The 26,319-nt window shown below is 37.8% G+C and overlaps 1 protein-coding gene across 4 annotated transcripts in view; it reads right to left on the minus strand.

Moving 5' to 3' along the window:
* LOC105493642 (radixin) overlaps positions 1-26,319 on the minus strand; it is a 116,096-nt gene that overhangs the window by 82,672 nt on the left and 7,105 nt on the right. For all 4 annotated transcript variants that reach the window (XM_011761458.3, XM_011761457.3, XM_011761459.3 and 1 more), the window contains exons 2-5: positions 16,225-16,300; positions 8,646-8,729; positions 906-1,001; positions 79-353 (exon numbers count right to left, since the gene is read on the minus strand). In XM_011761458.3, the coding sequence (XP_011759760.1) occupies positions 79-353; positions 906-1,001; positions 8,646-8,729; positions 16,225-16,236 (467 nt within the window). In that variant the 5' untranslated portion in view covers positions 16,237-16,300. The remainder of the gene's footprint in view (positions 1-78; positions 354-905; positions 1,002-8,645; positions 8,730-16,224; positions 16,301-26,319) is intronic.

The following is a 26,319-nucleotide window of genomic DNA, read 5'->3' on the forward strand; positions in this document are numbered from 1 at the left end:
AACCTGAAATACATTTTATTTATAAACTTCTGGAATATAATTTTCAGACAATATAATGTAAACGCATGTTTCACTTACCGCTGGGGTAGGAGTCTATCATTAGCCAGGTAGCCTGGCTTATGAATCTCTTTATTATAATCTCCATACTTGGCTTGGACAGCATAGGAAGCCAAAAGAACTGCAGTTTCCGGTGGGCAATATATCTCATCATTTAAGATGGCTTCTTTAACTTGCAAGAAGAAGAGTCTCTGGGTTATTTCTTGAATTAATTCCTCAGAAACATCTTCAGGAAAGAATTTAGCTCTAAACTTGAACTGTAAAGGATTCTCTTTTTTAACATCTTGCTGTGTCACCTGGAAAAATAATTTCAAGTATAATCAACAAAAATCTTAAGTTTACAATAATTAGACCTAGTCATATCAAATTCTTTTTGGACGAAAATGAAGTGAAATAGATTCTAAATCTATGAACATTTTAGTGTGTAATATTCTAAATCTATAAACAAATATATGTGATAAAAGGTTCTATGCTCTTAAATGTGACCTATAACTCAGATTCCAATAACCAAATTGAAAACTTATCTTCATATTCTTGAGAAGCTTATCCTACAGGTATTTACATCAAAATTGAAGTACTTAGTATGCCATTTGTAATACCTGCTTTAATATTTGTCATAGGCTAAGTTTTCAAATAGGAAAAGCAAGCATGTCTTTTTTCTTTTTTTTTTTTTTTTGAGATGGTAAGCTGATGGTGCCTGACTGAATTAAAAAAGGATGGTAGCTCACAATGATTAACAGATAACTACAAAAGGAAGCTTAGAATCAGTCAGACTTAGCTTTTCCAGCACAAATTCATAACTTCAACTTAACGTAATTATTAGTTTAATGTTATTGTACATATTTTACCTTTTTATTTAGTTTAAGCCATGTAGAATAACCTTTGCTGTCTACATACTGCAGCCCAAAAAACCAGACCTCACGCAAACCAACTGTTTTCACCACCTAAAACACAACAACAAAAAACAATTTCAGTCCAAGATACATATTGTGTCTAAATACTACACTTCCAAAGGAGAACAAAACTACATAAGTATACATACATTCCTTTGCCATAGAAAAGGCTTTTCCTACATTTAAGATATTAAAGGAACGTTTTTGAAAACTCAAATTCAAGTTTTCTATACTCTTTTTTATTTTTTTTGAGAAGTTTTTTGTTTTTTTTTGCTCGTCACCCAGGCTGGTGTGCAATGGCACGATCTCGGCTCACTGCAATTTCCGTCTCCAATCAAGTGATTCTCCCGCCTCAGCCTCCGAAGTAGCTGTGATTACAGGCATGCACCACCACACCCAAGTAATTTTTTGTATTTTTAGTAGAGATGGGGTTTCACCATGTTGGCCAGGCTGGTCTCGAACTCCTGACCTCAGGTGATCTGCCTGCCTCGGTCTCCCAAAGTCTTGGGATTACAGGCATGAGCCACTGCACCTAGCCTCTATCCTCGATTTTGTAGTGTCACTTCAATCCTCTTACTTGATCCACTTCTTCACACCTCCTTTTCCTTATCTATCATGACCTCAAAAATAACAAGAGTCTCAAATATATATATATATATATATATATAGTTTTCATAATCCTACGTTCCAATTTCCATTTACCCCCACAAGTACCCTATTGGTATATTTAGGGCAAATAGTATCATTTTGGTGATAAGAAAAGTTTCTGATATATTCCATGCTCTACCTTCACTGAGCAAGAAACCATTCTTAGAACATACCATCAATTCCACCATTCTACATTTTTACTCATGTTTTTTCCTCTGCCTAGAATGGGTCTTCTGTATTTTTACGAACTATTGAATAATTTATTTTTTTTAAAGAAAAATTTATTTATTTTTTATTATACTTTTAAGTTCTAGGGTACATGTGCACAACATGCAGGTTTGTTACATATTTATTCTTTAAGGACCAGCTCAACTAACATGCCTTCTGTGAATAAAGCTCTCCTACCATCTAGATAAAATTAATCATTTGTTCCCTGATAGTCCCACAGGACTTTATCTATCCCGCTATTAGAACATGTACTCTATCATAATTGTGTTTTTAGCAGTGTGTCTATTTACCCTCCTTGATTGCATAATACTTATGGACAGAGATTATTGATTTGTGTGTCTTAAAATCCACAGCATCTCACAGAATGATTAGCCTGTGGTATGCACTTGAAAGTAAGAGTAAATAGGCTGGGCTTGGTGGCTCACGCCTGTAATCCCAGCACTTTGGGAGGCTGAGGCAGGCAGATTACGAGGTCAGGAGACACCATCCTGGCTAACACTGTGAAACTCCATCTCTACTTAAAAAAAAAAAAAAAAAAAAAAACTTAGCCGGGCATGGTGGTGCGCACCTGTAGTCCCAGCTACTCGGGAGGCTGAGGCAGGAGAATGGTGTGAACCCGGAAGGCGGAGCTTGCAGTGAGCCAAGTGCCACTGCACTCCAGCCTGGGTGACAGAGCGAGACTCCATCTCAAAAAAAAAAAAAAGCAAGTAAGAGTAAATAAAGTGGTGAAGTTAGGATACACATCCAGCTTGCCCACACCTAACAAAAGCATATGTTTTCTAAAAAAAATCTATATTTAAAATAAAATGAGGAAAATGATCCAGGGAGGTAAAAGTTCATTAACATTTTAAAAGCTTTACAGAAAGATTCAATATCAGTTCTTAAATAATAAACATTCTTGGTTTTTTGTGGGATTTTTTGCTTATTTTTTTTTTTAAAGACAGGGTCTCACTCTGTACTCCCAATGGAGTACACTGGTGTGATTCACGGCTCACTGGAGCCTTGACCTCCTGGGCTGAAGCAATCCTCCTGCCTCAGCTTCCTGAATGGCAGGGACTACAGGTGCATTCCACCACACCTAATTTTGTTTTGTTTTGTTTTTTTGTTTTTCTGTAGAGGCAAGGGTCTTGCAATGCTGCCAAGGCCGATCTTCAACTCCAGGCCTCAAGTGATCCTCCCACTTCAGCCTCTCAAAATGCTGGGATTATAGATGCAAGCCACTGCGCTTGGCCCTTGGTTTGTTTTTTGTTTGTTTTGAGACAGAGCCTCGCTCTGTCACCCAGGCTGGAGTGCAGTCATGCAATCGCAGTTCACTGCAACCTCCACCCCCAACCCGGGCTCAAGCGATCCTCCCACCTCAGCCTCCCGAGTAGCTGGGACCACAGGCATGCACTACCAAACCCAGCTAATTTTTTATATTTTTAGTAGAGATAGGGTCTCACCATGTTGCCCAGGCTGGTCTCGACCTCCTGAGCTCAAGTGATCTGCCCGCCTCGGCCTCCCAAAGTGTTGGGATTATACGCACAGCCTGTTTTTTAAAAATAATTTTAAAACATTTGGCGGGGCATGGTGGCTTGCGCCTATAATACCAGCACTTTGGGAGGCCAAGGCAGCTAGATCACTTGAGGCCAAGAGTTCAAGACCAGCCTGGCCAAGATTGTAAAACCCCATCTCTACTAAACATATAAAAATTAGCCGGGTGTGCTAGTGCACACCCATAATCCCAGTTACTCAGGAGGCTGAGACAGGAGAATCGCTTGAGCCCAGGAGGCGGAGGCTGCAGTAAGCCAAGTTCACGCCACTGACTCTAGCCTGGGTGCCAGAGCGAGACTCCGTCTCAAAAACAAAAAGCAAAAAACAAACAAAAAAAAATCACACACACATACAAACACACAAAATAATCTTACAACATTCCAGGCTTTTGGTTTCAAGACAGCAAACTGAACCCTTACATTTACTTTCCCACTCTTGAAAATTTTCACTGAAATGACAGGAAAAAAAAAAAAAAAAAAAAAACACTGGCTGGGCACAGTGGCTCACATCTGTGATCCCAACACTTTAGGAGGCCAAGGCAGGAGGAGCTCAGGAGTTTCAGAAGAGCCTGGGCAACGTAGGGAGATCTTGTCTCTTTAAAAAAAAAAAAAAAAATTAGCTGAGTAGTCATGCAAATCTGTAGTTCTAGCTAATCAGGAGGCTGAGGTGGTAGGATCACTTGAGTCCAGGAGGTCAACGCTGCAGTGAGCTGTGATTATGCCACTGCACTCCAGCCTCAGTGACAGAGCAAGACCCTGTCTTAAACAAAAAAAAATAAAAACAAGAAAAAAGCATTTAGAAAATGTTATCATCAAAAAAGCAAAAAGTGAGAAATTTCTAGAAGATGTGGAACATAAAGTCTCATATTGATAATGCACAAGCTGATCAATGTCAAACAATGAAAAATTCAATGTGGACAAAAGGAGATTCCAAATAATCTAACTTTGGTAAAAGATAGGTTGCCCCAGCAGTGCCGTAGAAAACATGGAAGCTTGGAGTGGCAGGAGTAGGAATATACAGGTCAAAAGCAGCAGAGAGAAGTATAACAAAAAGCAGTTGGGCTCAGCTTCTGCCTCCACACTCTGTGAGATTCACAATGGGGGCTAAGTAAAAGGGAGATGCACCACAGTGGGCACAAGGGATAATAGCTTAACTAACTTTAGACTATTACACAAATACAAGGAACAAGAGAGCTCAGCTGTGAAATTCCCTGAAACGCCCTATCTCCCCAATGGTTCTTCCCTACTTCTTCAGAAGGTGCTCCTAGAATGTTTTTTTTTTAATTGATATACTTTAGTGAGGCTATCCTTTGAGCTCCCATAAACTTTTGATCACATACTTTTAGAACTGAAACTGCTTGGGCACATAACTATAACATATGTATATTCACTTACAAGTTAGTCTATCATGCTAATACACTATAAAGCATACATTTTTTTAAAATTTAAAAAATGCATATATAATATATATATAGAGTTTGTTTTTTGCCCAAACTGAAGTGCAGACTGAAACCTCCACCTCCCGGGTTTCAGCAATTCTCCCACCTCAGCCTCCTGAGTAGCTGGGACTACAAGCACGCACCACCACGCCCAGCTAATGTTTGTATTTTTAGTAGAGACAGAGTTTTGCAGTGTTGGACAGGCTGGTCTTGAACTCCTGACCTCAAGTAATCCTCCCACCTTGGCCTCCCAAAGTCCTGGGATTACACGCGTGAGCCACCACGTCCAGCTTAAAGACATGGGTATGGGGGGCCGGGCGCGGTGGCTCAAGCCTGTAATCCCAGCACTTTGGGAGGCCGAGACGGGCGGATCACGAGGTCGGGAGATCGAGACCATCCTGGCTAACACGGTGAAACCCCGTATCTACTAAAAAAAAAAAATACAAAAAAAAACTAGCCGGGCGAGGTGGCGGGCGCCTGTAGTCCCAGCTACTCGGGAGGCTGAGGCAGGAGAATGGCGGGAACCCGGGAGGCGGAGCTTGCAGTGAGCTGAGATCCGGCCACTGCACTCCAGCCTGGGAGACAGAGCGATACTCCGTCTCAAAAAAAAAAAAAAAAAAAAAAAAAGACATGGGTATGAACACTCTGTACACTTGAATCTCACAAGAAGCAGCTAAAGGAGGAGGCCAGTCACGAAGAGTCAGCAAGAAGCAAAACAAAGGACTTCAAGCACTCAGAGTCCCCAAATACAGAACAGCTGGCCTCGATCTAACATCATAATCAGACGTGGGGCTTTACTACACATGGACTCATGTAGCTATGTGCTCTCATTTTAGAGGACCCAGTTTACTACCGGCTTGACCTGAACCTGCCAGCTCATTCCACACACACTACATACAGAAGTAAAGTCTGCATTTTTAGATCCTTGCATTTGAGTTCAAGGAAAGCTCATCATTGCATTTGAGTTCAAGGAAAGCAGTCAGGAAATAGAATAGGGACTAAAGAACTGCAAAGAAGAGTCCATAACAGATAACAATACTCAATAATCTAGACCAGGCTGGGCAGTGGCTCATGCTTGTAACCCCAGCACTTTGGGAGGCCGAGGCAGGCAGATCACTTGAGCCCAGGAGTTCAAGACCAGCCTGGGAAACATGACGAAACCCCATCTCTACCAAAAATACAAAAAAAAAAAAAAAAAAATTAGCCAGGCATGGTGGAGCGCACCTGTAGTCCCAGCTACTCAAGAGGCTGAGGTGGGAGGATCGCTTGAGTCTGGGAAGCAGAGGTTGCAGTGAGCCGAGATCACACCACTGCATTCCAGCCTGGGGTGACAGGAGTGAGAACCTATCTAAAAAAAAAAAAATTTTTTTAATAAAGAAATAAATAATAATCTAGACTATTTACAATATGAATTGTGTGTGTGTGTGTGTGTGTGTGTGTGTGCAGTGAGGGTTGCTTAACGATGGGGATACATTCTAAGAAATGCATTGTCAGACAACTGCATCATCGTATGAACATCATAGAGTATACTTGAACAAACCTAAATGGTATAGCCTACTACGCACCTACACTATATGGTACAGCCTGTTGCTCCTAGGCTACAAACCTGTACAGCATGTTACTATATTGAATACTGTAAGCAACTCTAACACAACTGTTAAGTATTTGTGTATTTAAACATATCTAAACATAGAAAAGGTACAGTAAAAATATAGTATTACACTCTCATGGGACCACCGTTGCCTAAGTGGCCCGTCATTGAAATGTCATTATGCGGCACATGACACTGTATTTATCTATATAAACAGAAAGAGATATACATAAAACCATCAAATACTGTTCTAGGCACTTTACACAGATTTTCATTTAACTCTCACAACCTTTGAAGAAATAATGTTACCATCATCATCCTAATTATACAAATGAGAAAAATAAGGCAAAGAGATTAATTTGTCCAAAGTCAAACAGCTACAACTGGAACTAATGCAGGCAGTGTGGCTCCAGTGCCCACACTTCTAAACCACCACACATTACTGCCCTATAATAAATGAGGTTTCTTTTTCCTGTATCCAAGTGAAAGTAATTCTACTTAATAAAAAACAAGTTTTATTTCTTAGTACCCAATACCAAAAAGGATAACTTGCTGATTAGTTTTTGGCTGCCACAAACATTTCACTTACTATAAATAACATTTCAATTTGCTATGAAGTACAATAAATGCTAACTCTACTCACATTTTTTTCAAATAAGATAGACAATATATTCATAAATAGGAGGCACAGAAGAATCAACAGAAGTGAGTATTATACCAGAACAAAAGTGGTTTGGAAAAAAGAAAAAAGTGGAGATTGGTTCACAAGGTATGGTGAACTTAGCTCTTTATGATTTTGCTTTAAAAATTTGCACATCCACACAAAAAGCCTTTCATCATCCAAAAAGACCTTATCAGAACTTTTAAATTTATGAATTACCAAATCAGGAGACTAAGTATAGTATTTGTCAGAAGAAACAACTTTCCAGAATTTAAAATTTTTATTTCATCAGATTTGAATCTGTATTTGACAGAATGACAACTAACAAAACCAAGGTATCTAGTGGTACTTATTGCTGAAATGCTAGAAACTCTTTCATTCTTTAAGATCAAGTTATTCTGACTACAGGCTATTGCTCTCTTGCTCCTAAGAAAAAGTGTATGTAAAGTTTATGTAAAAGTTATCCTCCTCTAAGTTTCAAGCTATGCATGATATATACCACCTTCCTCTCTCTTTGCAATAGTTTCCTCATGTTCTTACTTAATCCCTGGGGCCAATCTCTTTACCTCGTTTTCTCAGTAAAACTTGCTTACATTGCAATACAACATTACCCGGGAAGCTTATTTTTTAAAATACTGATGATTTAGAGTAGGCCCAGTCAATTAAATCAGCATCTCTGGAAGGGGTTTGCAAGCACTGTCTCCTCGCCCTTTTTTTAAGCTCCACAGGTGACTCTAATGCGCACTCAAGACTGAGAAGAAAGGTAAGATGAGTAGTCCCAGTTCCTTAATATAACGGATACCTGACCTCCATATCCCAACCTTTGTCTCAAACATTATGAACCTATGACACCAAATTGTCGTTAGTGATCTCCATATAGCCTACACAGGTTGAGCATCCCTAATTCAAAAATCCAAAATCCAAAATGCTGCAAAATCTGAAACCTCTTCAGTACCAACATGACTCTGCAAGTGGAAAGTTCCACACCTGACCTAACATGATGGGTCGCAGTCAAAACTCAGTATACATTTTATTTCATGCGTAAAATTATTTAAAGTATTTTATAAAATTACCTTCAGCCTATGTATATAAGCTGTACACAAAACATAAATGAATTTTGTGTTTAGACTTGGGTCCTGTCCCCAAGATATTACACATACGCAAACATTCCAAAATCTAAAAAAATCCTAAATCTTAGTCCCAAGCATTTTGGATAAGGGGTGCTTTCAACCTGTAATTCCCTATGCCTTTCGCTCCTGCTGTTCCTTCTGCCCAGGATTCCTACTCATTTCACTCAACAACTTTGTGGATTATCCTTGAATCCCCTTTTAGTCGCCATCACAATGATTCTCACAGAGGTTAAATAAATGCCTGCTGAAAATTATTTTCAAGAAGTCCTCTCCCACAAATGTAGAAATGTGAAAGAATAAAGAATATCCCTACTGCTGTAGTAGGGATATCTGAATAGCTACTACGAAAAATTCGAAGTGGTACATTGTTGGATTATCAGCAAAAGTACAGAAAAATAGAGAAAATATGCAACAACATTCACACTATGGTGTCAAAAGTCACATATTTCAAGCAGTTAAATGATACCTGGTCAAAAAGTTGTTTGCCAGTTGTATTGGGCTGAATGGCAAATTCCAGCTCAGCATCCATTGTAGTTACTCTTACGTTGATCTGTAATAAAAATAAAATGAATGATAAGTAGAAAAGAGAAGTTATTAGGCATGAGAAAACTTTTATGATTTTATTAAACTGATAAAGTTTTATTCTAATAAGAAAATCTATTTGAAAAACAAAGAGCTTATAAAGTCCTCATTTAGGAATATCTATTGAATACTTAACATATACTGGACACTAAGCTATGGGCTTTCCATACTCTCATTTAGCCCTTGCTATAATACTAGGAGATATTACTTTTATTTCTATAGAAATGCAAAGAGTTTCCATTATTCACCTAAGGACACATGCTTATTAAAAGGCAGAGCAAGAGCCAGACATGGTGGCTCACACCTTTAGTCCCAGCACTCTGGAAGGCCAAGGTGGGAGGATCTCTTGAGGCCAGGAGTTTGAGACCAGCCTGGGCAACACAGCAAGACTATGTCTCTACGAAAAATTTAAAAATTAGTTGGATGTGGTGGCATGTGCCTGTTATTTCCAGGAGGCTGAGTTGGGAGGATCACTTGAGCCTAGGAGTTTGAGGGCTGCCGTGAGCTATGATTGTACTACTGAACGTCTGCCTGCACAACAGAGCAAGACCCTGCCTCCGAAAACAAAAAGGCAAAGCAGGTGTTTAAATTGAGGTCTAACTCCAAATTCTTTGAATGTGATTAACTATGCCATATTTCTTTCAACATAAAAATCAGATTTCATTTTATTCATACTGTAAATACATTCTTCACTTTAGGAAAGCATTTATCTACAGTGCTTTATTTGCTAGACTCTATTTTTTTGTTGTTTTTAGAGACAGGATCTCCACGTTGTGCTCAGGCTGGAGTGCAGTGGCCATTCATGCGTGCAATCATGGCACAATGCAACCTTGATCTCCTGGACGCCAAGTCTATACTCCCACCTCAATCTACCAAGTAGCTAGGAGCACAGGCATGTGCCACCATGCCTAGCTCCAAACTCTATTTTAAATAATAATTTTATTGTGTAAATACCTTTCTAATATCTCAAAAACTTAACATATCTTACCAAAATAATTTTTACCACAGAATAGCATCTTCACCTAGAATTCTTCACGTGATCCAAATACATCTTTTTCGCTTTTTAAATTATTTTATCTTTTATTATTTCTCCTTTAATTTTCCCATACTTCCTTTGTTGTTTCTGTATCTATTTTCTAACAATCTTTACTTTTCCCTTAACCAGTATAAATCTGTAGCGATTTCTACTAACATTGTTTCTGTAACAACTGTATTTAAAATTTTATATTAATATGTATTACTGCATTTGTTTTTATGTATCTTTTTCCATCAGCCTGTAGGTTTACTGAGGACACAGCTTGTGCCATTTTATCTTTCTAACTTTAACTCACACTATAAAAACTCTAAATCAGAGTTATTTCCCCATATGTCTAACAATCACAACCTCAGCACGTTTTAGCTTTCACCTGGAATAACTTCTGTAATCAAATCTTACAGATTAATCCTTCTTTAAAATAATCTTATTTTTTTCTTTTCTAAAACTGTATCTTATTAAGAAATGATATAAACAAAACATGTATCATATGTAAACAATGAAGAAGAATAAAATGAAACCCATAAATCTACCATCCAACTGAATAACAAGAAATGGTAAATAATGTTGCATGTATCACTGTATTTCTTCTTTGTAAATACCAACAGGTAACCACTAACCTAAATTTTGTGTTATTCTCTTTGCTTTTTTAAAAAAATGCTTCTAACATAAATATATGTATCTATATGTAAAATAGCTTCATTTTTCTTGATTTTTAGCTGTAATACAACTGCACAATATTTGTTGATCAAGTTTTCTTTCTTGATGTGGGCAATGCTTACACGGGTATATTCACTTCATGAAAATTCATCAACTACACACTTTTTTCCCGTTGCCTAGGTTGGAGTTCAGTGGCACAATCCTAGCGCACTGCAGCCTCAACCTCCCAGGCTCGAGCGATCCTACTGCCTCAGCCTCCTGGGTGGCTGGGACCCCCATACCATTTGGTATGTGTATTCTACTTCAATAAATTCTCTAAAATTGCACTATATTAGTTTAATTTTTCACAATATGTTTCTAAGATTCCCTGATGCTTTTGTCATTAGAATTTTCACTGCTATGCAACAGTCTGAATGTGGCCAAACAAAAATTTACTCACCCATTTTACTGTCAATGAACACTGTCTCCAATTTTTTGGCTATTAAGAACAATACTGCTATAAACATTCTTGTACATGTCTCCGAGTGTCAGAATTTCTCCAGAATATAGTCAGAATTCTTGAGTAATAAAGTGTGCACACCTTCTACTTTTACCACATAATGCTGAACTGTACAATGTAACTGCGTCAACGTATACTCCCGTAAGCATTGTATAAGAATTCTTGCTGTTCTCTATTTCCAGGAACAGTGGGCATTATCAGATTTATTAATATCAGACAATTCAGTTAGCAGAAAATGGTATCTCAATATGGTCTTAAAGTGGGATCCTCGATTGCTGATGAAGTACACATTTCTGTATATGGCACGTGCATACAGAATTTTAAGATGGCCCCTGGTGTCATGCTCATGATTATGGTGCATTACACGATTAAAGGGATTTTACAGAAGTACTTAAGATTACTAATCAGCTGACTTTAGAACAGGAAGATTATCTAGGAGGACCTAAGCTAATCAATTTATCTGGCTGGTTGCAGAATAAGTTACACCTTGATTTCAGCCTTATAAGACTCTGAAGCAGGGAACTCAGTCACATCACCCCAGATTCCTAACCTATAGAACTATGGGATAACACATGGGTGCTGTTTTATAACACTAAATTTGTAGTAATTTGTCACAGACCAATGGAAAACTAATACAATATGTTTAACTGACCACTCATTCTCATCTTTGAATGTTCACACATATGGCTTATTCACCTATTGGGTTGTTTTTTCTTACTTTTACTTAGGAAGTCTTTATATATTCTTGATACTGATCCTTTGTCAGTTATTTCTTACAAAAGAATCTCCCATATTGTGGTTTGTCATTTTACTGTCTTCATAGCGTTCCTTTATGATAAACTGACATACTTAATTTCAATGTTGAACTTATAAATATTTTACACACAGATATCAATTTTTTACCATCTTTTTTTTTCCCCAAGACAGCATCACACTCTGACGCCCAGGCTAGTGTGCAGTGACGTGATCTCAGCTCACTGCAACCTCCACCTTCCAGGTTCAAGCAATTCTCCTGCCTCAGCCTCCCAAGTAGCTGGGATTACAGGTACGCACCACCATGCCCGACTATTTTTTGTATTTTTAGTACAAATGGGGTTTCACCATGCTGGCCAGGCTGGTCTCGAACTCCTGACCTCAAGTGATCCACCTGCCTCGGCCTCCCAAAGTGTTGAGATTACAGGCATCAGTCACTGTGCCTGGCCAATTTTTTCTGTCGTCCTTAAGAAATCCTTCCATACAGGCCAGGCGTGGTGGCTCACACCTGTAATCCCAGCATTTTAGGAGGCCGAGGCAGGCAGATTATGAGGTCAGGAGATCGAGACCATCCTGGCTAACACAGTGAAACTCAGTCTCTACTAAAGAATACAAAAAATTAGCTGGGCGTAGTGGCGAGCGCCTATAGTCCCAGCTACTCGGGAGGCTAAGGCAGGAGAACTGCGTGAACCCAGGAGGCAGAGGTTGCAGTGAGCCGAGACTGCACCACGGCACTCCAGCCTGGGCAACAGAGCAAGACTCCGTCTCAAAAAAAAAACTAAAAAATAAAAAAAATAAAAAAAAAAAGAAATCCTTCCATACTCAGGAGTCATAAGGATATTCATATATTTCCTATTTTGATTTTCATAATTTTCAATGATTTTTGCTTATGATGTTAGAGGTCCAATTTCATTTTTCAATCTCCATATGAATGAAAATATGGGTTTTTTTAAAAAATCCCAACATCATTTATTAATTAGTTTATTTATTCTCCAAAGTCTGTGCTGTCACAAATCAAGCATCTGCATAAGTGTGGATCTAATTTTGTTCCACTGGTAAATTAAACTACTCTTAATATCATATTGTCTTAATTAGTATTTCTTTAAATAAGTCTTGATACCTGGTAGGGCAAGTCTCCATTATTCTTCAGAACTATTTTGACTAGTCTTGGATCATTATCTTTGCTCTTGGCTCCATATAAAACTGTGAACTTGGGCTGGGCACAGTGGCTCATGCCTGTAATCCCAGCACTTTGGGAGGCTGAGGCGGGCGGATCATGAGGTCAGGAGATTGAGACCATACTGGCTAACATGGTGAAACCCTGTCTCTACCAAAAATACAAAAAAATTAGTCAGGCATGGTGGTGCGCGCCTACAGTCCCAGCTACTCAGGAGGCTGAGGCAGGAGAATGGCGTGAACCTGGGAGGCGGAGGTTGCAGTGAGCCGAGATCATGCCACTGTACTCCAGCCTGTGCGACAGGGCGAGATGCCGTCTCAAAAAAAAAAAAAAAAAAACTGTGAACTTTACAAAATACACCATTTATGATTTAGTATTGGAATAACACAAAATTCTTCAGTATCTTTTGGTAAGAATTAACATTTTTATTAATACAGACTCTATACATGACTATGGTTTTCTCACTTTACATTGACTTAGATCTCCTTTAATGACTTTCAAAATCTTTTGAAAGAAGTGCTTATAATTTGCTCCATATAAATCACTTTACTCATTTGTCAGATATTTTCTCCTAGATCATTATGGCTTTGTGAGTCTTGTAAATATGGGTCCACAGTTCCTATTCCATAATTTTGACATCTTAAAAGCACTGACACCTGAAGATGAGTTAATTTTGAGCAAAACTCTGACATGAAGTGATACAAGACTATCACTTGTAGTGAATTAATTTATTCCATTTCAAGCGACTATTCACCCATTAAACTATAAAAATATCAATGTTTCAGAGGTGACGCCATAGACCTTGATGGGAGTTTCATGATATAATGACATATGCACATAATATATTATATATTCATTGTTCTAAAATCCAAAAACTTCCACATTCTGAAACTTATCTAGCTTCAAGAGTTGTTTCCTCCACAAGGCAAGTTCTATACTTCCAGAATCTTTAACGAATCGACAACACACAACTGATATCCAACTGCGCATAATAATTTTGACTCTTTAAGGAACAATAAACACTCTCCACTCAATTATACTGGCAAGGAGTTTTCCAAAGTAGCTGTAAACGTTCACATTCCTAACAGAAATACAATAAAGTCACAGCTGCTCCACATCCTTATCTACACTGGATTATTATCAGTCTTTTTGTTGTTGTTATTTTTTTGTTTTGTTTTGAGACAAGTCTCGCTCTGTCACCCAGGCTGGAGTGCAGTGGTGCGATCTTGGCTCACTGCAACCTTCGCCTCCTGCGTTCAAGCAATTCTCCTGCCTCAGCCTCCCGAGTAGCTGGGACTACAGGAACGCGCCACAATGCCTGGCTAACTTTTGTACTTTCAGTAGAGATGGGGTTTCACCACGTTGGCCAGGCTGGTCCCAAACCCGACTTCAAGTGATCCTCCCACCTCAGCCTCCCAAAGTGCTGGGATTACAGGTGTGAGCCACTACGCCTGGCCTACCAGTCTTTAATATAGCTTCTTTTGTGAAATATCTGCTCAAATATTTTGCCCACAAAAAAAAAAATTCTGAGTTGTGTTATTATTGAACCGTAAAAGAACTTTATGTGGCAAATTATTTTATCTCATTGTCTTGCCTTTCCATGTTCTTATTTCTATCTTTCAGTAGCAAAAGTTTTTAACTTTGATTAAGTCCAACTTTTTCGAAATGGTTCAGATTTTCTGTGTATTATATAAAATTTTAAAAATTTTAATATATAAAAAATTTTCACCTACTCCAAGGTCACAAAGATTTTTTCCTATGTTTTCTTCTAGATGTTTTACAGTTTGGGCTTTTGCATGTAGGTCTATAATCCATTGAGTTTATGTTTGTAAACTGTGAGACAACAGTCAATGTTCATGTTTTTCTGTACGGATAACCCTTTGTGCCAATACCATTTGTTGAAAATAATTATAGTTCTCCATTAAATTGTGTGACAGCATTGTCAAAAATCTAATGAATACATATGTGTATGTATGTGTGTTGGTGTATTTTCATTTCACTGATTCTATTAATCTATTTATTCTTTCATCAGTACCTCAATGTCTTATTTAGTGGCTTAAAAATAAACCTTGAAATCCAGGAGTGTAAGTTTTCTTTTTTTCTTTTTAATTGCTTTAGTTATTCTGTGCACATTCTGGCATATCCATATATTAATATACTTTAGAATCAGCTAGTCAATTTTAATCAAAGAAGACTGCCTGGAGTCAACTGATTGGAACTGAATTTCATTTATGAAAACTTTTATGGAGAACTGACATCTTAATACAACTTTATAAAGATCTCTATACATATTTTATAGTTCTCTACATATTTAAATCTTTAATTTCTTATAGCTAGTTTTCAGTGTAGAGATCTTGTACAGCATTTGTACCTTTATTACTAAGTATGTCATATTTTTTAATAACCAAACTAAATAACTAAACTACTTTTATATTAAAAAGGCCATTTTTTTAAATACAATCTTGTATTTGGCAATTTTGCTAAATTCAGTTATTGGTTCTAGTAATTGTTTTGTAGATTTATGAGGATTTTCTACAGAAACAATCATGTCATCTGCAAATAGGAAATTTTCTTTTTCATCTGTATGCCTTTTCTTAAGTCTTCTCTCCCGCTAACAAAGCACACTTTGCGACCTGCTGAGTCTTTCAGTCATTCCAAAGTGTTATCCATGCTAGAAAATCCCAAAAATGATAACTAATGACTTTCTTTAAAATTATAATTGGCCAAAAGAAACATTCCAGAAAACAAAAACAACTTACTTTATTAGATTAAGAACAATTACACCTTAAGAATAAAGGAATAAACTTTAGTCAAGAACCAAATAACTATAAAACTAAGTAAAATAATCACAAGTATACCCTTAAATAAAAAAATCTAAGACTATATAGTATCAGTATGGGTATCAATTGCATCTAAAGTAGAATTATGAGAAAACTAAAATTCATAGATCTTTCTGACCTCTCATTACTTCCTCCCATTTAACAATGTTACCATTTACTGGGCACTAAATATATATATCAGATTCTTCTAACCCTTACCATACTCCCTTGGGTAACTAATTATATTCCCATTTTATATGTAAGGAAATTAAAAATTGGATAGATTGAGCTAAATTAACAAAAGTCACCCAGATTAGTGGCAGAACCAAGGTAAGAACTTAGTTTGACCTTAGAACTCATGACCACATAATACTACGCTCTGGTCACATTAATTTAAAAACAACAGTAATATCAGTGCCTTTTTCTTCCAACAACTCTACCAACATTCTTTGCCTTGTTCCAAAACGAATTTAATGATATCTTATTATGTAGATACTGTCAAATGTAATAAAATACACTTACTGGTTTTGGCATTTTCTTTCTCTTTTTGTTACCTTCTTTAAAAATTCTTCACTTCTATGAATTATGTTGTCACTTTCTGTTAAAAAAAAAAGCATAATGTATTATCTTTTTATATAAGGTTTCTGTTTTAACTATAATTTGTGTAAGATATAAATAAAAATATTTGAAAAGGTGGATTTAAAGTAACAAGGAGTGATTTCATTCTAATTTTCAATGTCTTCTACTAGCATTGCACATTCCCTAAAAAGACTAAAATCCAAGATTAAAAATACCGCACATCTCAGATAACTTGGTATAAACACACTGATCTACCTAGAAGTTTTAATTTAATTACAGACAACAAAGAACAAGGAAACATCATTGCTTAGGGCCCAGAAGCTCGCTCTCTGAGTCAGGCTCATCTCTGTATCCAAGATGTTAGAGAAAGGAACAATAAAAGTGAGGACAGATGGATTCAGATTCTGAAGAGCTTAAGAACACTTTTTCAATGTTTTTTTTTCTGTACTTCCAAAAATAAAAGGAAATTCTGATTAATGTAATCTGTAAAAAAATGGAAGAAACTAATTTTTATTTTTTTAAAGACAGGGTCTCATTCTGACATTCAGGCTGGAGTACAGTGGTGACATCACAGCTCACTGCAGCCTAAGCCTCCCAGGTTCAAGTAATCCTCCTGCCTTGGGCTCCCGAGTAGCTAGGATCATGAGCACATGCGACCATGCCCAGCTAGTTTTTTTTATTTTACTTTTTCGTAGAGGCAGGGTTGCCCTATGTTGCTCAGGCTGTCTCAAACTCCTGGCCTCAAGCAGTCCTCCCAACTGTGCCTCCCAAAGTGCTAGGATTACAGGCATGAGCCACCGCACCTGGCTTATTTTTTCTTCTTGTAAGTTTGAAAATATGAATAAAGAAAAATATGAATAGCTTATTCACCCAATGTGTATGAAACAGGCAAAACTCTGCACACTAACAACCTGCATTCAGCTAGACACGGCGGCTCACATTGGTAATCCCAACACTTTGGGACCTGTAATCCCAGTAGTTTGGGAGGCCAAGGTGAGAGGACTGCTTAAGCCCAGGTGGCTGAAGCTGCAGTGAGCAGTGATCATACCACTGCACTCTGGCCTGGGCAACAGAGCAAGGTCCTATCTTAAAAACAAACAAATAAACAAACAAAAAAAGTTACTGATTGCTGTTTAAAATGCCATAACTAAGGCTGGGCATGGTGGCTCATGCCTGTAATCCCAGCACTTTGGGAGGCCGAGGCAGGAGGATCATTTGAGGTCAGGAGTTTGAGACCAGCCTGGCCAACATGGTGAAACCTCATCTATACCAGAAATACAAAAATTAGCTGGGCATGGTGGCAGGTGCCTGTAATCCCATCTACTCAGGAGGCTGAGGCAGGAGAATCACTTGAACCCGGAAGGTGGAGGTTGCAGTGAGCTGAGATCGTCCCACTGCACTCCAGCCTGGGCGACAGAGCAAGACTGTGTTTCCAAAAAAAAAAGAAAAGAAAAGATGCCATAACTAATAAAAGAGAAATTCTCTGTAAGTTATAATAAAAATGAAATTTAGGTAAGGCCACTTCCCAAATTCTACTCAATCACAAGTAATTGATTACCAATAAACCTCTTCAGAGGAAACTTCCTCCCGAGATTTTTTTCTTTTTTTTTGAGATGGAGTCTCGCTCTGTCGCCCAGGCTGGAGTGCAGAGGTCGCAGTGGAGCAATCTTAGCTCACTGCAACCTCTGCCTCCGGGGTTCAAGCGATTCCCCTGCTTCAGCCTCTGCAGCTGGGATTACAGATATCCACCAACACACCCAGCTAATACTTGTATTTTTAGTAGAGAAAGGGTGTCATCATGTTGGCCAGGCTGGTCTCAAACTGAGCTCAAGTGATCCGCCAGCCTGGTCCTCCCAAAGTGCTATGATTACAGGCATGAACCACTAGACAATGAAATTCTGTTGGAGGTATAAACCCCTCATTTCTTAATTCTTATCATTTCCTAGCTTATTCCCATCTACACTCACCTACCTTCATGAACCTAAATGTATTTCAGTACAATTTTTAAATTCTATACCCTTTTTTCATCCCAACTACTATTACTGCCTTAGTTCAGGTCTCATCATCTCAGGTCTTGATTAAAATAGCCTCCAGGCCAGGTGCAATAGCTCACGTGTGTAATTCTAGCAATTTGAGAAGTGGGAGGATCACCTGAGCCCAGGAGTCTGCGAGGAGCCTAGGCAACAGGGCAAAACCCCATCTCTACCAAAAAACAAACAAACAAACAACAACAACAAAAAACTAGCCAGGCATGGTAATGGAAGGATTGCTTGAGCCTGGAAAGTGCAGGTTGAAGTGAGCTAAGATCACCAAAGCACTCCAGCCTGGGTGAGAGAGCAAGATCCCGTCTCAAAAAACAAACAAAAAATGAGCTATAACCTATTGGTTCAGCAAAATTGCTTCATCTCATATTTCATAGAACAATTTTATTTAAATTCTTCACACATATATAAGACGTGTGTCTGCATCAAAACTTTGGCCATTTTTTGAATCATAGTAGTTTAGATTACATAAGCATTTGTTTCAATCAGTAATATGATCACTAAAAGTTTTATCCCAAGCCAAAATGGTTTGTCCTAAGTTACATGAGCAATAAATGGCCAAACTACAAGTCTTTTGACACCCAGCATCCAGAGCTCTACAATGTATTAGCCTGTCTTCCTCTTTTTTGATAGGAAAAGACTGCTAACTAATTTCATTTGTAGAAATATACCTGAAGAAAATATTAACAAATATGTACAATGCTACAACTACAAAGACTAATTATAGTACAATTTATAAAACTATATGTAAAACTGGGAGTTTAGCTAGGTCAATCATGGTGTATCTTAGGATCCACAAGCTCACAATGCAGCCCATCAAAATGTTATAGAAAAATACTAAATGACATAGGAAGATATTCACAAACCACTAAGTATAAAGACAGGTAATAAAACCATCCATAGTAGCCAGGCATGGTGGCTGACACCTGTAATTCCAGCACTTTGGGAGGTCAAGGCAGGAGGATCACTTGAGGGCAGGAGTTCAAGACCAGCTTGGGCAACAAAGAGAGACAGTGTCTCTACAAAAAATAAAAATAAAGCAGGCATAGTGGAGCACACATGTAGTCCTAGCTACTCAAGAGGCTAAGGCAGAAAGATCACTTGAGCCCAGAAGTTTGAAGCTGCAGTGAGTTATGATCACGCCACTACAATCCAGCCTGGGCAACAGGGCAGGACTCTGTCTAAAATCTAAAAAATAAAACATTAAAAAAAAAAATTCCATAGAATACCATCACTTTTTTTTAAAAAAAGGAATGAATGAAAAGACCAGAATGTTTATATTCTAAAATATTAACAGGCTCGAAGAATTAAAATGAAATCTGTAAACTTGTAAATGAAAATGTAGAGGTTTTGTAATAAACTAATTTCTTTTTTTTGGATATGGAGTCTCGTTCTGTCACCCAGGCTGGAGTGCAGTGGTGCGATCTTGGCTCAATGCAACCTCCGCCTCCCAGGTTCAAGCGATTCTCCTGCCTCAGCCTCCCAAGTAGCTGGGATTACAGGCGTGCACCACTACGTCTGGCTAATTTTTGTATTTTTAGTAGGGACGGGGTTTCACTATGTTGCCCAGACTGGTCTTAAACTCTTGACAACAGGTAATCCGCCTGCCTCAGCCTCCCAAGATGCTCACAGATATGAGCCACGGCGCCTGGCCTAAAAAACTAATTTCTTACAATGAAAAAACAGAATTATTCTAAATAAGTAAACTAAAGTTGGACCCATAACTTCACAATGTCATTTAATAAAATGTAAGTAACTTAATATTTTTCTCAAAAAGAAAGCAGGAGCAGTGGCTCATACCTGCAAACCCAGCACTTTGAGAGCCTGAGACAGGTGGGCTGCTTGAGCCCAGGAGTTCAAGACCAGCCTGGAAAACATAGCAAGACCCCGTCTCTATGTTTTTTAAAAAATAATTTAAAAAAAAAAAAGATACTTGAAAAAAATTCCAGTTTTGGAAGAATAACATAATATGACTAAGAAAGATATATAGGTTATAATAAAAAAGATAAATATATTTTATTTTAAATCTCTACATAGGTAAAATAAATACCAAAATAAAAAACATTAGAAAAATCTGCAACAGTATAATAAAGCTGTTATGCAAAGTAATCAAATGGTTAAACATATAAAGACATTGCTCAGATTCCACTCCGTAAACAGTTCAATAAGAAACTTCGCCAACAAACCTTATGTTAAAAAAACACACAGATGTTCTACTGATTAAAACTACAAGTGTTTTACCAATGATATACTCATTAAACCAGCAAAATAAATATTAATTATTCATGGCAAGGTTGACGAACAATGTTGGCAAACAAGTAGATAAGTATTGTAGGTATCACCATATATTGGCTCCACATTTCTATAAAGTAGAGAATACATAACGAAAGCTACACAGCTTTTTTCAATATGAAATTCTGCTTTTGTAATAAATCTCCCAGAAGATATTTCTTCCCCCAAACTAAACATAAAAGAAAGTAATCTGTATCAAGATATTCACAGCAGCAATCTTTACAATAGCCAGTGATTACAATAACCAAAGTAATGTCGACGCTATTTGATAACATTATGGACTACTCCGGGCTTGTGGGAGATTTTTTTGTTTGTTTGTTGGTATTATTAAAACAAACTCTGTGAACATTTAGGTAAGGTAAAGTGGAAAGGCAGAATATGTAACTACCCATCCATCAACACGGAACAACACAGGTATTATTAAAAAGGGTTGTCTGGGTACACACTTAGTACTTAACAGAGTTTTGTTAAGTTTCTAATTTTAAAAATCAGAGATTAGAATTTCAAAAACATATTTCATGAAATTGCTTATACATATTTTGTATTAGCTTATATATATAACACACAGATGTAAAAATTCTACCTTAAATTTTTCAGGACAAAGCTATGTACAAATGCTATTAAAACCTAAGTTTTTATACCAATTTAGTTATTAATGGAAAATATTTATATCAAGAGAATATTGTTGCCGGGCGCGGTGGCTCAAGTCTGTAATACCAGCACTTTGGGAGGCTGAGGCAGGCAGATCACGAGTTCGAGACCAGTCTGGCCAACACAGTGAAACCCCATCTCTACTAAAAGTACAAAAAATCAGCTGGGTGTGGTGTGTGCCTATAATCTCAGCTACTCGAGAGGCTGAGGTAGGAGAATCGCGTGAACCTGAGAGGCGGGGGCTGCAGTGAACCAAGATCGTGCCACTGCAATCCAGCCTGGGTGATAGTATGAGACTTCATCTCAAAAGAAAAAGAGAATATTGTTTAACCTCAATGAGACATTTCTGGCTAGGCATGGTGGCTCATGCCTGTAATCCCAGCACTTTGGGAGGCTGAAGCAGGTGGATCACTTGAGGTCAGGAGTTCGAGACCAGCCTGGGCAACATGATGAAACCCTGTTTCTAGTAAAAATAAAAAATTGGCCGAACATGATGGCACATGCCGGCAGTCCCTGCTACTCAGAAGGCTGAGGCAGGAGAATCGCTTGAATCCGGGAGGCAGAGGCTGCAGTGAGCTGAGATCACACCGCTACACTCCAACCCGGGCAACAGAGTGAGACTTCGTCTCAAAAAAAAAAAAAAAAAGACATTTCTAGTCTATGAATATATTAGTATGCTTTTAATTGAAACTGGCATCTATTAGTAGCAGAATACATAATTTCATAAAATGTCACATGGAAAACAAAGAAACCTAGATGCATATCCTGGGGTTCCATCTCTAACTTGAAACAAAACCTGGTCTTTCAAATCTTTCCTTTCCTCTATTAAAAAAAGCATAAAAATAATAATAAATAATAAGTTGCCTAAACCATTATATATCAAAGACATATTTATATATCAAATATTTGTACACTTCCACTCTTCCCTCATAAAAATAAAAATTTACTCCCTCCTCCCCACTCTTAATTCTCTTAATTTTAATCTGCAAGTTTATTGGTTTAAACTTAATTAAACCAATTAAATTAAATTCTTAATTTTCTCCCACTCTTAAATGTCTTAAAGTGGTCTTGCCCTGCCTCTTTTCCATACCTACTCCTCCTAAAGCAATATATTGCGCTCTTTTCCATACCTACTCCTCCAAAAGCAATATATTGTGCTCTTTTCCATACCTACTCCTCCAAAAGCAATATATTGTGCTCTTTTCCATACCTACTCCTCCAAAAGCAATAAAAGTGCAGTCATGGCAGCAACAAACCCAGCAAGTCGTGAGAGGTGCTGCCAGCCAGCAAACGTCTCCCATTTCGAGAAAACCACTCACATGAATAAGTACTCAAACACATTGCCACACATTAGAGACAAAATAGCCACAATAAACATTCTCTCCTTTGTCTTTTAACTCTGAGGGTAACCCTCAAACAGTCTCCTTTCTACCTAATACAATGGAAAAATAGCCTCACGCTTAACACATTGAGCTCTGTTAAGTCAGTAGCACAAGACTCCCACCTGTCAGGTGGTAAAACAGGTGTTATAAAGTCTAGTCCATGCAGTGCCTGCACTGAAGCATCAATAATTCATAGCAGATTGCCTGATTTTACTTTTGAGATACTCTTTTTCCTAAGCCTAATTTTAATTATTTTAATTTTTTTTGCCTTTTCAGACTTACAAATGACCTCTGAACATAATTGTGATCTCTCCAGAGACCAAAATATTCCAAGAGAACTCCTCTGCCAATTTACTGGGAGAAAGCAGCACAACAAACAATATAAACTGAATAAGGCAACTCTGGCAGTCCAATCAACACAATAATGGAATCTACTAAAGAAGTTCTTAATCATTTTATTTTTCCCGCATGGGCCCTGCTGGTGAAGCCTATGAACTCTTTCCAAGAAAAGTATTTTTAAATGCATAAAATACATGCACAAAATACAGAAAATTACAAAAGAAACGAATTACACTGGAATATAATTATCAAAACATAAAAAACACACTAATATATATACTTCTTTTTTAATACTTTAAGTAAGTTATTTTAACAGCTTTAACGTATTACAAAAGTATCTACTGTTTCTATTAGAAACAGTCTCTGGGCTGGGTGTGGTGGCTCATGCCTGTAATCTCAACACCTTGGGAGACCAAGGCAGGAGGATGGCTTGGGGCCGGGAGTTCAAAACCAGTCTGGGCAATCTACAAGAAACAAAAAAATTAGCTGCGTGTGGTGATGTGCATGTGTAGTCCCAGCTATTCCAAAGGGTCACTTGAACCCAGGAGTGATGGTGCCACTGCACTCCAGCCTGGGCAACAGAGTGAGATCCCATCGCTATAAAAAACAAAAATTAAATTAAAAAACAGACACAGTCTCTGGTACTGTACTGCTAATGTTAATGTTGTCTATATTAATAATAGAAGAAAATGTAAAAATAAAGATGCAACTTTTTCCCCATTCAAGGTCATAGGTACCCAGGTTTAAAGCCTTTAATACACAAAGAACTATGATTATTATGCTGTTAGCTCAGTGTTAATAAATTTAATAACAAATAATAATGCACTTTTATCTATATAACGCCATGTCTTCCCTAAGTGAAGCAAAGAAGACAAGAATTTTTAGCTCCATCTTGCAAGTAAAGAAATAAGGCCAAAAGCAAGAAGGGTAGTGAATACAGGGAGCATTTGTAGAATGTTCACTCTCCATTCTGCCTATATTTCCTAATCTTCACTATAACTGCCCTTCCCTTTCCTGCCCAAGACAGGTGTTTCTCTCATTCTTCTAACAAAGAAATTAAGATTCAGATAAATGACTTGTTCAATGTCAGGGGGCTACTTAACAAAGACAGAAGTTCATTTAAATCCTAGTCTTGGGCTCTTTTGATTATCTTACTCTACTTTTCTCAGATACCATTCTAGACAAGTTCACACCAAACAATTACTAGGGCTTTTCAAGAAGTAGGCTACTAAAGCTCTCTCCTCTATTGTTATCAGGTCAAGAGACTACCTCTAAAGATGTTTTAAGTGCACATTAACAACTGGTATGATCATCTCTGTAAGTGGAATTCCTGTAAGGGTGAGAGGCAGTTTTAAATAAGATATTAAGTCTTGCTCATGTAGAAATGATTTCTGGTTTAAAGACATTTTCAAGGAAATGAAATATTCAACATTTGAGTAATATACATGTTACTGAAAATGCATAGCAAATTTCTTTTTTTTTTTTTTTTGAGACGGAGTCTCGCTCTGCCGCCCAGGCTGGAGTGCAGTGGCCGGATCTCAGCTCACTGCAAGCTCCGCCTCCCGGGTTCACGCCATTCTCCTGCCTCAGCCTCCCGAGTAGCTGGGACTACAGGCGCCGCCACCTCGCCCGGCTAGTTTTTTGTATTTTTTAAAGTAGAGACGGGGTTTCACCGTGTCAGCCAGGATGGTCTCGATCTCCTGACCTCGTGATCCGCCCGTCTCGGCCTCCCAAAGTGCTGGGATTACAGGCTTGAGCCACCGCGCCCGGCCGCATAGCAAATTTCTAAAATTTATAAAGCTGAACTGCAATATTAACACCAAAGTTTTACACTGAATTTAGAATCTCTTCCAAGAATTTTGTACATTTAAAAAGCAAAATCATATCTGTATGGTTCCTAAGGTGAACAGAAAATAAAATAATACCCTATCATTTGCAATTATGAAATACTAAAAGGTAAGAAAGCTAAATCCAGTTCAACTTCCTCATTTCACTCTTAAGAAAACATTAAACATTCACATAAAAATGTTTAGAAATGGGAAAACAAAGATAAGTTCATGAAAGTCATTTATGTAACGGGAAAGAAGCAAACACAAAATAAATCTCACAAATAATTCTACCCTTGATGTGCTTTGAAACATCAGATATTATAGCTTATTTTCAAAAGAGAACAAAGTCAATATGTTTCTTACATGTCTTTATAATTAGACAATATTCTCTAATGCAGTCAATGAGGCTATATGGCAGTTCTATTACTATAAAAAAATTAAGCTTCTAATTTTCTAGATATTAATGCCCTTTTCAGAAAAACTGATACAGTGCCTGGTTCACAGTTGGGCCTCAAAATGTCTGTTGATTTTGTTGAATTAATCTTACACATAATACTCATTTAAATTTTTCTGCTTATTAGTGTCAAGGGCAATAGTTTCCTCTCTCTTTTTATGTTGTAAAATGACCAAGCTAATAAGCATCACTAAGAAGAGAGAACCAACATGAACATGGGGAAGAAAAAAAGCTCTTTACAGCCAGGCGCGGTGGCTCACACCTGCAATCCCAGCACTTTGGGAGGTCGAGGCGAGTGGATCACCTGAGGTCAGGAGTTTGAGACCAGCCTGATCAATATGGAGAAACCCCATCTCTACTAAAAATACAAAATTAGCCAAGCGTGGTGGCGCATGCCTGTAATCCCAGCTACTTGAGAAGCTGAGGCAGGAGAATCACTCGAATCTGGGAGGCCGAGGCTGTGGTGAGCCAAGATTGTGCCACTGCACTCTAGCCTGGACAAGAGCAAAACTTTATCTCAAAAAAAAAAAAAAAAAACTCTTTACAACCAGGCCTCCCAAATTCAAGCCTTAACCATCTCTATCCAAAACTGTTTCAATAATTTCAATTAAGTTAACAATCAAATTAAAGGCCAGATAATCTGATATACTTAATAACTGTAATTACCATGCTGCTTGTTGATTAGATATAAGTAGTAAGCTTTCTGGTGATATATACGAACTTTGCTAAACAACCAAACTAAGTTTTTACAGTTTTTCTAAATCTACAACTTATAAACAGCTTAACTATCAGGTGTCCTCACAATGGCTAAGAAAATTTAATCCAAGCCAAAGGGATCTAAAGTCAATTAACCACAGCTGAGATTTTCTATGTTCCCATTCTCCCTTTCACTCAGAGTCCTTATGTTAGCTGGGTGCGGTGGCTCACACCAGAAATCTCAGCACTTTGGGAAGCCAAGGTGGGTGGATCACTTGAGGTCAGGAGTTCAAGACCAGCCTGGCCAACAAGGCAAAACCCCGTTTCCACTAAAAATACAAAAATGAGTCAGG

Source organism: Macaca nemestrina, chromosome 12 (genome assembly GCF_043159975.1).
Source record: "Macaca nemestrina isolate mMacNem1 chromosome 12, mMacNem.hap1, whole genome shotgun sequence".
NCBI classification, from domain to species: domain Eukaryota; kingdom Metazoa; phylum Chordata; class Mammalia; order Primates; family Cercopithecidae; genus Macaca; species Macaca nemestrina.